General features: G+C 39.5%; 1 protein-coding gene across 1 annotated transcript in view; it reads right to left on the bottom strand.

The window, feature by feature from the left end:
• The window catches only part of LOC142599187 (guanine nucleotide-binding protein G(q) subunit alpha), a 225,609-nt gene that overhangs the window by 87,984 nt on the left and 123,594 nt on the right, over positions 1-14,031 (bottom strand). The window contains exon 4 of the mRNA XM_075739072.1: positions 8,990-9,144. Within this exon, the coding sequence (XP_075595187.1) occupies positions 8,990-9,144 (155 nt within the window). The remainder of the gene's footprint in view (positions 1-8,989; positions 9,145-14,031) is intronic.

The raw sequence follows: 14,031 nt of genomic DNA, 5'->3' as shown, positions 1-14,031 counted from the left end.
AAGCGGCGCAGAGTCTAGTTGGAGACCTGTAACTAGCAGTGCCCAGGGAGATGTGTTTTACCTTACTATGTCAACCTGTCTCTTAAACAATGAAATCAACATATATACACAGTCATGAAGAACATTAAAATGCTTTCTGGTTTTCATCTAACTTTTATAAATGAATGTTAAAAACTTGCATAGAACAGTGGTGGTGAATAACTCATGTAAGATTGATGAATAATGGGAATAGTCTTCATGAAAGAAAAAAATCAAAATCCATCCACCTGGGGATGGATGAGGAGCTGACTGAGAGCCTATGGGACAGGATTAAAGGGAGGGCTGGGGCAGGGGACATCATAGTGGGGGTCTCCTACAGGCCACCTGACCAGGGAGGCCAAGCAGATGAAGCCCTCTATAGGCAGATAGGAGCAGCCTCACGCTCACAAGCCCTGGTCCTTATGGGGGATTTCAACCACCCTGACATCTTTTGGAGGGACAACGCAGCTGAGCACAAGCAATCCAGGAAGTTCCTGGAATGTGTCGATGACAACGTTCTCCTCCAAGTGATAGAGGAGCCCACAAGGAGAGGTGCCATGCTGGACCTTGTTCTCACCAATAAGGAGGGCCTGGTAGGGGATGTCAAGCTCAAGGGCAGCCTTGGCTGCAGTCACCACGAAATGGTGGAATTCAGGATCCTCAGGGCAGCGAGGAGGGCACGCAGCAAGCTCACTACCCTGGACTTCAGGAGAGCAGACTTTGGCATCCGCGGGTGAGTTGCATCCGCGGGTCTTGAGGGAACTGGCGGATGAAGTGGCCAGGCCACTCTCCATCATATTTGAGAAGTCCTGGCAGTCTGGTGAAGTTCCCACTGACTGGAAGAGGGGGAACATAACCCCCCATTTTTAAGAAGGGTAAAAAGGAAGACCCAGGGAACTACAGGCCGGTCAGTCTCACCTCCGTGCCTGGCAAGATTATGGAGCAGACCCTCCTGGAGACTATGCTCAGGAACATGGAAAATAGGGAGGTGACTGGTGACAGCCAACATGGCTTCACTAAGGGCAAATCGTGCCTGACAAAGATGGTGGCCTTCTATGATGGGGTCACAGCATCAGTGGATAAGGGAAGGGCAACTGACATCATCTACCTGGCCTTGTGCAAGGCATGTGACACTGTCCCACACGACATCCTTGTCTCTAAATTGGAGAGACATGGATTCGATGGATGGACCACTCGGTGGATAAGGAATTGGCTGGATGGTCGCTGCACTCAAAGAGTTGTGGTCAATGGCTCAATATCCAAGTGGAGAACGGTGATGAGTGGCGTCCCTCAGGGGTCAGTATTTGGACCGGCACTGTTCAACATCTTTGTCAGCAACATGGACAGTGGGATCGAGTGCACCCTCAGCAAGTTTGCCAACGACACCAAGCTGTGTGGTGTGGTCGACACCCTGGAGGGAAGGGATGCCATCCAGAGGGACCTTGACAGGCTGGAGAGGTGGGCCTGTGCAAACCGCATGAAGTTCAACAAGGCCAAGTGCAAGGTCCTGCATGAGGGTTGAGGCAATCCCAAGCACGACTACAGGCTGGGCGAGGAATGCATTGAAAGCAGCCCTGAGGAGAAGGACTTGGGGGTGTTGATTGATGAGAAGCTCAACATGAGCCGGCAGTGTGCGCTTGCAGCCCAGAACGGCAACCGTGTCCTGGGCTGCATCAAAAGAGGTGTGACCAGCAGGTGGAGGGAGGTGATCCTGCCCCTCTACTTGGCTCTTGTGAGACCCGACCTGGAGTACTGCATCCAGCTCTGGGGGCCCCAGTACAGGAGAGACAATGGAGCTGTTGGAGCGAGTCCAGAGGAGGGCCACAAAGCTGATCAGAGGGCTGGAGCACCTCTCCTGTGAGGACAGGCTGAGAGAGTTGGGGTTGTTCAGCCTGGAGAAAAGAAGGCTCTGGGGAGATCTAATTGCGGCTTAGCAGTACCTGAGATCTAATTGTGGCCTTCCAGTACCTGAAGGGGGCCTCCAGGAAAGCTGGAGAGGGGCTGTTTATCAGGGAGTGTAGTGACAGGACAAGGGGTAATGGTTTTAAGCTGAAGGAGGGTCGATTTAGATTAGATGTTAGAAAGAAATTCTTTACTGTGAGGGTGGTGAGGCGCTGGAACAGGTTGCCCAGAGAGGTTGTGGAGGCCCCCTCCCTGGAAGTGTTTAAGACCAGGTTGGATGAGGCTTTGGGCAACGTGGTCTAGTGGAGGGTGTCCCTGCCCATGGCAGGGGGGTTGGAACTAGATGGTCTTTAAGGTCCCTTCCAGCCCAAACCACTCTATGATTCTATGATTCTATGATTCTATGATATTATGAAAAATTTCTTCACCGAAGGGGTTGTCAAGCACTGAAACAGACTGCCCCGGGGAAGTGGCTGAATCACCATCCCTGGAGGTATTTAAAAGATGTGTAGTCGTGGTACTTACGGGCATGGTTTAGTGGTGGACTTGGTAGTGTTAGGTTTACAGTTGGAGTCAGTGATCTTAAAGATCTTTTCCAACCTAAATGATTCTATGATTCTGTAACCACAGGTATAAAGACAAGGCCTACCAGCAACGTTTCATGCACAAATGGATTCAGTGTGTTCAACCACATGTAAAGATAGACGTAGCAAGGCTGACTTTTTCCAGATATGATAATAATAGTAAACATTGATGTGTTTTCAACCCTAAAGTTGTTAGGTTTAATGCAAACATGCATTTTCCTGGAAGTTAAGAGAATTCATTGGTATGACCCTCTACAAAATCATCTGTCTTATAGACATACACTGACAGTTCAAGTTAAAATAAAACTAAATCATCTGATTAAGTAGCCTTATTCATGAGTTTTGGTTAATTCTATTTGTTATATTTCTGTCATTTGGGGCCTATTTCTTCTGAAATTGGGTGGAGGTACCCTTACCGGGTTGTTGTTGGGGTTTGGTGGGGGAGTTCTTTTTTCTTTTTGCAAAAAACTTAACTGCCTGATGAGACTACTGAAAAGAAGCAGAAATTTTGACCATGTGCTAGAAAACAATAAGCTCTGAAAGGGAAGGGCTTTTTATGCACTTTTGAAAAATACATAGAACTTTATTGTCTCCCAGCTCCATATAAGCAAAATATTAAAGTAGTTATAGCAGGAATTTTTCCTACATCAGAGTTGCCAGACTGAGACAAGCATCCTATTTGGAAACAGTACAGTAAATGGAATCAATTTCTAGTGTAGTAACACAAGCAGTGAACAAAGCTAAATATAAAGAAGTATTGGTCACATTTTCAGAATCTCTGTGGAAGTTTGCATCTCTGAGCCTCTTTATCACTGGCAAAAAGTTGAGGCATGTTTACCAGTTTGCAGAATTATCTAATCTTAGTCTAAAGTAAATATAGTAAATCTAAGATTAGTGGGAAGTGAGGTAGTAGATGGAGAAGAAAGCTGCACTATGTTCTTTTTATTCTTTTCCCATCCAAATCCTACCTACCTACCTCCCTCTCAATTTAGAATTCCTACATGGCTAAAAAACAAAATTAGCAGAAGGCTAAAAAGCTGAAGTTATCAAACCCAAAAACACTTGTGCAAATTTTTCAAAACTTCTAAATGGGAAATGGGGTTAAAAATTATACAGATATTAAAAGCATATTCAGTACTGCACCAAAAAAAAAAGAATAATCCTGAAAGAAATGTATGCTGTATACTGCTTAATGTAATCTCACTTCCCTTTCTGAATTTCCCTAGTTCAGTTGCTTAATCTTTAGTTTTTCTGTAGGAAGCTGTCATGGTTTCAGCTGAGAGAGTTAATTTTCTTCATAGTAGCTAGTATAGGGCTATGTTTTGGATTTGTGCTGGAAAGAGTGTTGATAATATAGAGATGTTTTTGTTATATAGACCTGTTGTTGTTGTTGTTGAGCAGTGCTTACACAGAGACAAGACCTTTTCTGCTTCTCACACCATCCCACCAGTGGGATGGCTGGGGGTGCACAAGAAGTTGGGAGGGGACACAGACAGGACAGGTGACCCAAATTGACCAAAGGGATATTCCATACCATATGACGTCATGCTCAGTTTATAAGGAGCTTGGGGAAGGGGGGGTGGCGGCAGCGGTGTTCAGAGTGATGGTGTTTGTCTTCCCAAGTAACTGTTACACATGATGGAGCCCTGCTTTTCCTGGAGATGGCTGAACACCTGCCTGCTCATGGGAAATAATAGTGAATTAATTCCTTGTCTTGTTTTGCTTGCATGTGTGGCTTTTGCTTTGCCTATTAAACTTTCTTTATCTCAACCCATGAGTTTTCCCACTTTCACTCTTCCGATTCTCTCCCCCATCCTGATGGAGGGGAGTGAGCGAGTGGCTGTGTGGTGCTTAGCTGCTGGCTGGGGCTAAACCATGACAGAAGCACCACTACACAGCGTTCTGTGTCTTTCTTCAGACTTTCCTTTTATATTTAGTATGTCTATTGCATGATAGGGTAAGCACACTTCTACCACTACTACTTTATCTTAATCTTCAGCCTGTTTCATGTCCTAAAGACCTGTCATTTTTATTTGCTGTTTTATCTTATTGTAAACAAACTATACACAAATTAAATCATGTAACCTGTGAATATATAAAACCAGGACCTGCTATTCTGCAGCACATATTATGCAAAAATACAGCTTTAGAACCTTCAAGTACATTTTTAAAAAGGAAGAAAAGCAATGAACAATATTAAAATGTTTATTAAAAGATGGTGTGCCTGTGTATATTATTATAAATCATGAGTATATGAGAATTTGGTTCTCACATCAGACAAATAACTGTTTTTACAGATAGTTGTTCATAAATTACTATCCCAGTGATGTTAGCAGCATAACAAGTCTCTTCTTTTTATAGAGACCTGCAACAAAATTACACAGACAAGAGATGCCCAAAGAATTCCCTATAGTTTTATGAAACAAAAGAATTTATGTTCTGATCACCAGAGGCAATAGCAACTAACAGAGAAAAGGGTTGTAATAATAACTTAGGTGCATATATTGATCTTTCTCTTTGTGAGTCCCTAATCACATTTTATTTAGCACACAACTCCACTGAAATGCATCTACTTCTGAAGCGGAACATGGAAGCAAAATGTTACTTTTAAAGGATAGGTATGAGGAAATTAATTGTTCAGTAGAATCTACAGAGAACTTCAAAGTCTGGTAGAATACTATCATACAAAAATTACTAGCTGACAAAAGCACTACAGTTAATACAGTATTTTTTCAAAAGGTGACACATGAAGTTTAATGAGAAGACAGAATCAGGATTGATCACTTTCACTCCCTGTTAAAAATCAGCGATATGCTGAAGATGTCCTGGGAGTTGCACCCTGGAGCTCTGTATCACTTCTTATTACAAAGGAAAGTATGGGAATCTCTGCATTTATGCATTTATGCATTAACTGCCCAGCTAACTCAGCTCACGCTATCACAGATATATGCAGACTGTATTATCATACAATAACAATTTAGTTTTATTTGACTTCCTTTTTAAAGTTGATGGCAAATGCATAAACAAAAGCCTGAAGGATTCTCTGTATGTATGTCTAAAAACAATGCATTAAATACTGAATGGCATAGATAGTGGGGTAGGATCTTGGGAGAGATTTATATTTAATTATCTGAAGTGTTATAAAACACAGGGAAGACAAGCTAAATAAATATCCTCAGTGACTGTGTAACAACCAGAAAATCCTTGGTTTGAGGTATACAATGACATAATGTTTCCATCTAATGGGGCTAGCGAAGGTGAAGTTATTTAGCAAGGTTATGGGAAGTTTTCCAGTTACGTTCTAAATGTTTCCTATGGTGATGAGTCTCCACAAACTCCAGTTATAGCCCAAATCCTGCAAGTTGTAACATGAACGTGAAATGTTACTTCTAACAACTGTCTCTTCTTGGCAAGACTGTTGCCTCTCTTCCCTTTAGACTTTGAAAGACCATGATATAATCAGACTGTTGACTGGTAACTTGTTTCTATTTGGGTTAAGGTCTGTAGAGTATATATAGAGAAAAAGATATCTCGCACAGCTATTATTTCAGGCTATCCGCACTGTGGTGTTGGTTTACATCTGTCTCACTGTGAGCAGTATCTTTGAAGCTATACACAGAAGTGGTAAATAAGTCGGTAAGTCTAGAAATTACTTAAAAACCAATATGAACATTTAACCATTGATGCATCCAATGGTAAGGGGAGAGAATGGAATGTATTTGCTGAGCTACCAAGAAGTTCAAATCAACTCCCACCTTTCAGGAAACTTTCTTAGACACTCCTCTCACCTCTTCTGGTAAATACACATCTATCTGACATATTCTTCCAGTGTACTAGCAGTTGATATAAAACTTCAAAAGTGTTGCTAAGAATGACAAAGCAGGTCAAAAGATGACAGAAAGTGAAAGTATAGAAACTTACAGGATATATTAGAAGCTAGCAACAGAATTTAGAAACAACAACAGAAACAAAATACAGAGAAAGATTTAGAAAGACAATGTGTACTAATGGTGAGGGGAAAAAAAGCAACACAGGGAACAGATTAAAAATGCTACTACTGTAAAAATGCTGGGGGGATAAACCTGAGAAGACTAAAGGAGAGACTCATGCAAGGGATGAAGGAAGAAGCAGAATGAGATTGACACATATGTTTCAAAACATATACAAGAGATCTGGTGGACTATCATAACTATTGTTTTGGTTTTATACATCAAGTCAGATGAAATTACTGAAGTCTCACCAAGTCAGTAAGCTTACTTCCTTTTAAGTGTTTTGTGAATCCCAGTATTAAATTTCAAGCATTATGTTTTGCTGCTTTGTGACATAGGGACTTAAAGCTAGGAAACTGTGTTTAGATGTTTTATCCCTAAACATGTGGACCGTATTTTTGAAACAACGTTTCTTTGGTTTCTGCTAATTGCTTTTCCTTGACTTACGTATGTAAAGAAACTCTACTTGCAAGCATAAACATATGAGAGGCTCATATAAAGATTCATATATAGTGATTCATAATTCTAATGTTTTATTACTTGTTATAAAACAATTTTTGCAGAACTCCACAAATTAATTATAATCTATTATAATTAAAATCTACAAATCTGCAATAAATCATGTTGTTAAACGGTTACATATGTTGAGCTTTAAAAATAACCAATCAACTAGTACATTTACCTTTGGAAGAAAATGTATGAAAATTTTGTTTATATAGCTCCTTAATGAGGTATACTATTTTAACACTACTCTAAAGATCTACTATGGTGATGATTTCATTAGAACTAGGTCAAAACTAAGATATTCAGTACAATTTGATCTGAAGTAGTATCAGATGCTTATTTCCTACTTTGGAGACTTACTGATTTTATTGTCTTCCTCTAAGGCAACCATTAAAATGCATATATTTATTTCAATTTTTGAAATCAGTATTATATCTATCATGGAATCAAAGTTAGGACCTACAAATATAAGAAATTCAAAGTATAAGAAAAGCTGTTTCACTTTCTACTTATGTTTGCTGTTCATTTCAGAATTAAAACAATCAGAAAGTATAGTCAGCCTAATTTGTCTCTTAAAATTTTCTTTTACCATTTATTTACCCTAAAGATTATCACTTATATGTAATTTCCTATGATGTTTAGCTTTTTTACCATTGCAAAATAAATCACAGTATTGTATATTTGGGGACACTGAGAATCCATGCAATACAAGAGAGATTTTACTGCACTTTACAGCACTGTGCACCAAAATATGCATATACAAATAATAAAAGTTATAGATTGGGAAGGTAACCAGCTCTACAGGACAGCAGATTGCATAGGACAAAAGGAACCCTGTATGTGGGGCTGATAAAGCAGAAGCAGAATGTGGTGTGTTAATAACAAAGCATTGGAGCAAATCTGAGCAGACCTAATTCAGCTCTCTAGCTGTTATGTGTATGGCCACGTTCCACTGACTTTAATGGGACCTTCATGGTGCCTTTCAGTTTCTTCTGTATTTTCCTCAATGAGAGGCTTCCTTTCATGCCAACCTGACATGGAGACTAGAATGATATAATCAGATTAATTTTCATAGCTCATCTAAAAGTTTGAGTGGAGACCATGAAAGTTTTTGCCACAGCTTTAATAATCAAGTATGCTAATTCTTTTTCTAGTGGGCAACACCAAAATATCCTCCTCTACCTTTTTTTTTTAACAGATGAAAAATTTTACCAGAACTATATAGTATATTACTCAGAGCAACTGAATTTCTTGGAGCCAACATTTAGACAATCCTCAGGGTCCAATGTTAAATTCCACAGTTATTTTATCAGAATCCTGCCGCAAGAGAGTACATGCATACCAAGTTTAGTCACATATGGATTTTTATTGTTGTTGATCTATAACTGTTGATTTAACTTAAAATGCTTTTTTTTCCCCACCCTTTACAAATTGAAGTCTGTTTTCAGTTATATGTTTGCCGCCTTGGCAGTCATATTCTTTCAAGATTAGGTCTTGTTTGTACAAAAGAAAGGCAGTTGAACAAAACATAAGAACACTTGCTTGGTACTATTTACCTCATCACCAGGACCACAAAAGAGAAAGGGAAAAATGGAAAGAAAAGGGAAAAAGGGAAAGAAAAGGGAAAACAGATGTTCTAGGGCATTATATTTTTTATGAATTGCATGGAGATCTACCCTTGATTGCACTTCCCTAGTAATAAACTTTTAATGTAAGATTTCAAATTATCATAGGCTTATGTTTTGGGAAACAATCACACACATAATACTAAACAAGATACACTATCTTCCTTACAGTAGCCTTTACATTCAAGATATTAAGTGCATGTTTGTGCTGAATATGCACGCACACACAGATACTTGTACACATACACACACAAAACTGTACATGTACGTACACAAAAAAATAGTATAAAAAGATAAAAAGTAAGAATTACTTTGTTAGAAAGAACAGAAAATAAGATACAGTTGTTTGTAACCACTATATACTTACTATTTAGTTGAATCCGATAACTGATATTCTCGTCGTCTATCATAACATTCCTGGATTCCAGGGTCATTCCATAAACTTCTTATTGCATCTACATAGGGGTTCTCAAAAGTTGACACCTTCTCTACATTGACTTCTCGAACTAATTGTGCATGAGCCTAATTTGAAACAAAGAAAACAATAAAATTTACTTTGTTTTCTATGATGTTTACAAATAGTTCATATATAGCAAATGTGATTAACAGGAATAATTATTCAGACTGGCCATCTCATCAATGTGAGGTTATAAATGAATTATGCTAAGGTGTGTTCAAACTAAGAAAAATAGTAATAGGGATGATATGAGAGAAGGTGAATCAATAAATGTGTATATGGGCCCTTATTTCAAAATAAGCTTATCCTAATCCAGTATTATTTAGCTGAAATGGATAAAATGTTCACATTAAAATTTATATTTAATTAAGCTAATTTTTAAGAAAGCTTTCATTTTTCAGGTACAATTTTAGGGCATATAATATACCTGCTTTTAAAATGATAACTAGTTAACCAACTTGGCAGTTAGACTGATGGGAGCAGAAAGAATGGGGAGGAGGGAGGAAATTTGTCTTTTAAAGAGATTCATTTATATGTACATACACTAAGAGAGAAAAAGAACAGATGAAAACTTATTCAAGCAAAAAACCCAAGAGATTCTATTCTCAAATCTAGTCTGCATTTCAGACTAGACACGTTTCAGCAAGGACACAAACCTCTTTCTTTGCATTTTAAATTAGGTAAATGCATACAGAAAGGATTGGTTTTGTTCTTTTTAAAGTAATTTATCCTGTTTACACACATACAGCCCATCACATCCCTTGTTAGACAGTCCAGGAGAATGCTACTACTCATTACTTAACAAAATTTTATACCTGCAACTATTGTTTACTCACGTGGAAATCAAGAACTCCAAGTTCAATGTGAAAAATGTTTGTCTTGAGATATGGAGAACATATGCTATTACAAGAACCCAAGTCTCCAAGTTCTAACAAAGTATATTTTTTGGATCATCATGTCCACCCATCCCAAAACTGGACAAATCATGAAGGGTCTCTACTGTCTCATAGCAAAATAACAAAAAAATTGTATTCTACTAAGCACAAGCCAATACTCTTGTGAAACAGCCAATACTCTTGTGAAACAGGAAGATTTTTTTTTTCCAAAAGGTTTTATATTTTTTCTCAAGCTCAGTTATGTGTTCAATTTCCTTTGTATTCTTCCAAAAGAATGATGCCCCAAGTATTTGCTCACTACTTATGACAAACTGATACAACAATATATTCAGATATTATTTTTTCTTATTATTCTTGAGCTCTGAAATTATGGCCAGCTGATATCAAAATGTTAACAGAGATAAAAGACTGACTCAGTATTCAAAAGTTGCTCTTAAGCTTTCATCAGAAATTCATCATAACTGAAATATTTCTCTAACAGTTCTCTAAACATTAACATATGCTCGAGTATTATACATCAGCAGTACAGATAATCATAAAAGGTAATTACTTTATTCAGTTATCCATTTAGATGTATAATTACTACAAAATAGTCCAAGATTTTAAACTGTTATTTACCAGTTCTGTATGTCCTGCCCTACAACTAATATGACTTTGCATTATGTGGCAAAATTTCTGAAATAAACTCTGACATACGCCAATGAGTTGTATCCATCAGAAATCTAATCCAGCCTTTTAAAAATAAACATTTCCCCAGTGAACACTGTTTCTGGATCCCTGGAATGTGCTTGGGTAGATTCATGACAACTTGTACCCTACTGACATACAATGCTTCACAACAATGCTTCTTTTCTTAAAATAAAAAAGTAATAACCCTTCACACAGATTTCAAGTCTTTATGCTATGTCAAGGCTATGTCTTCTTGTTCCCCAGAGGTACTATACTTTGCTGTAGATTACAATTTGTATTTCTTTCTCTGAGTCTTTGTCATTCAGTATCTTTTACTGACTTCTGATTTTTGGTCAGAGACAGAGATCTAAATACAGGATCTCATTTATTGGCTTAATTCTTTTCTCATTTGCTCTGGTAAAAGCCAAAACCAATTCTACTAAAACCTAATGAAATGCAGAAGTATAAATTTAATGCAGAAAAAGACTCAATCATGCATGATATGTGGTGTCACTACTGCTAATTAGTGGTTTTAGTTTCCTTTCACTAATATGAGTTCTGGAACATTACTTTTGATGTTAGCACTCAAATTGCTTGCATGAAAAATCTGAGGACTCATCATTCATCCAGTTTCTGCTTTATCCAGTACTTCTTAGTCTTCACTGATACTTTTTGCTGTACCCAAAAATAGACATTACTTGAAACAAAATAGTAAAGCTGCTGCCCCTTAGAAAATTATACCTTCTGAGACTTCTTTCTCTTGGAACACCAATAATTGCTATCAAAGCAGTGAAGCAAACAAACAAAAAAGATAAAACTGAAGGATTCTGCAAGTACCACCAAATTCAAACTGGTAAGATGTAATTACTAGTTAAGCTGTAATGTTCTACCAAGAAGATCCAGATAGTGTAATTGACTTTTCAGTCTGATACACTTTTGACATCAGCAAACAACATTTTCCATGTCCTTCTGAGACTATAAGAATACCTGTAACAATTCACACGTTATTTGCCACAGATCTTATAAAAACATTCATTCAATTATCTTTAGCAAATCACATCAATCTTTGATTTTTAAGAGTTTCTTCCTTGATTTCTACAAGTATTAAAAAAAAATTATCCCAGACAAAGAAAACTGGCATTTCCTGGAATACCATTAGATTCTGAAACGAGGAAATCTGAGTGTTAGAGGATACCAAAATAACTTCTTTTCTCCTTTTTCATCATTCCCCTCAGAAAATTATTGACAGTGTTAAAAACTAATTCTGAGCTTGAAGAACATGATAGTTTCATACTGGTCTGTCTGTCAATACATAATTGCTATTAAAAATAAGTATATTTTTTTAATCTCTAGGGTCCAGAGTGTCAGTTTTCTACCTATTATCTTCTAATTTTTTGAAAGCACAAAGACTAAGTGGGCCAGCAAATGGATTTGTTCCCATATTATCTCCATACATGCACCAACCTTTTAGAATCTTACAACTTCCTGGTATAGGTATTAAAGGAGCCGACGAGAAAAGGTGCCCTACTAGATCTGTTACTCGTGAACAGAGAAGGTCTCATAGGGGAAGTGGCGATTGGTGGCCGTCTTGGCCATAGTGACCATGAAGTGGTAGAATTTAAAATCTTTGGCAACAGGAGGAAAACTGCCACCAAAACTTCAACCCTGGATATGGGGAGAGCAGACTTCAGGCTGCTCAGGGAACTAGTCAGTCAGGTCCCCTGGGAAACTGCTCTTGAAGGCATCGGGGTCCATCAGTGCTGGTCACTTTTTAAGGGCCACCTCCTAAGAGCTCAGGAACAGGCAATTCCAAAATGCCGCAAGTCAAGCAGGCGGGGCAGAAGGCCAGCTTGGCTGAACAGGGATCTTCTTCTAGAGCTTAGGCAGAAAAAGAAAGTGCATGCCTGCTGGAAGCAGGGTAAGGCAACGTGGGAGGACTACAGGGATGCTGCTCGCCTTTGTAGGGAGAAAATTCGTGCGGCCAAAGCTCAGTTAGAGTTGAAGCTGGCCAGTACTGGGGGGGACAATATAAAGGGCTTTTTTAAGTACGTTAATAACAAAAGGAGGACCAGAGAGAATATTGGCTCATTACTCGACGAGAATGGTCACCTTACAAACAGGGATATAGACAAAGCAGAGACCTTTAATGGCACCTTCGCCTCTGTCTTCAACACTGATGACGGGCTCTGGGACCCCAGTTGCCCCGAGTTGGAGGACCGTGACTGCGGTAACGATAAACTCCCAGCTGACCCCGAACTTGTGCGGGACTTGCTGCTCCACCTGGATGCATACAAGTCCATGGGGCCCAATGGGATTCATCCCAGGGTACTCAGAGAGCTGGCTGATGTCATTGCGAGACCTCTCTCAATTATTTTTCAATGGTCTTGGGAATCTGGAGAGGTCCCAGTCGACTGGAAGCTGGCAAATATTGTTCCAATCTTCAAGAAGGGCAAGAAAGATGACCCTGGTAATTACAGGCCTGTCAGTCTCACTTCAGTGCCTAGTAAAATTATGGAGAAAATTGTGCTGGGAGTTATCAAAAAACACCTGAAGGACAACACAGTCATTGGTCACAGCCAACACGGGTTCGTGAGAGGAAGGGCCTGTTTAACAAACTTAGTTTCCTTTTATGACAAGGTCACCCATCTAGTTGACCAAGGCAAGCCAGTTGATGACATTTTTTTAGATTTCAGTAAAGCTTTCAATACTGTCTCTCACAGCATCCTTCTGGACAAAATGTCCAGCATACAGTTGGACAAAAACATAGCGCGATGGGTGAGCAACTGGCTGACGGGTCGGGCCCAAAGAGTTATGGTAAATGGGGTTACATCAGGCTGGCGGCCAGTCACTAGTGGGGTTCCCCAGGGCTCCATTTTAGGGCCAGTTCTTTTTAATGTTTTCATAAACGACTTGGATGTAGGACTAGAAGGTGTTGTGAGCAAGTTTGCGGATGACACCAAATTGGGAGGAGCTGTTGATTCAGTTGAGGGTGGAGAGGCTTTGCAGAGAGATCTGGACAGATTGGAGAACTGGGCAATCACCAACCACATGAGGTTTAACAAGGGCAAGTGCCGGATTCTGCACCTGGGAAGGGGCAGCCCTGGCTATACATACAGACTGGGCAATGAGACGCTGGAGACCAGCCATGCTGAAAGGGTCTTGGGGGTCTTGGTCGACAGCAAGTTGAATATGAGCCAACAGTGTGCCCAGGCTGCCAGGAAGGCCAACCGTATCCTGGGGTGCATCAAGCACGGCATTGCTAGCCGGTCTAGGGAAGTGATTGTCCCACTATGCTGCGCTAGTGCGGCCTCACCTCGAGTACTGTGTGCAGTTTTGGGCGCCACAGTACAAAAAGGACATAAAACTATTGGAGAGTATCCAAAGGAG

The sequence above is a fragment of the Balearica regulorum genome, chromosome W (assembly GCF_011004875.1).
Source record: "Balearica regulorum gibbericeps isolate bBalReg1 chromosome W, bBalReg1.pri, whole genome shotgun sequence".
Lineage (NCBI taxonomy): Eukaryota > Metazoa > Chordata > Aves > Gruiformes > Gruidae > Balearica > Balearica regulorum.
The sequence above is the reverse complement of the archived record's forward strand: the minus strand, read 5'-3'. Positions and strand labels throughout refer to the sequence as shown.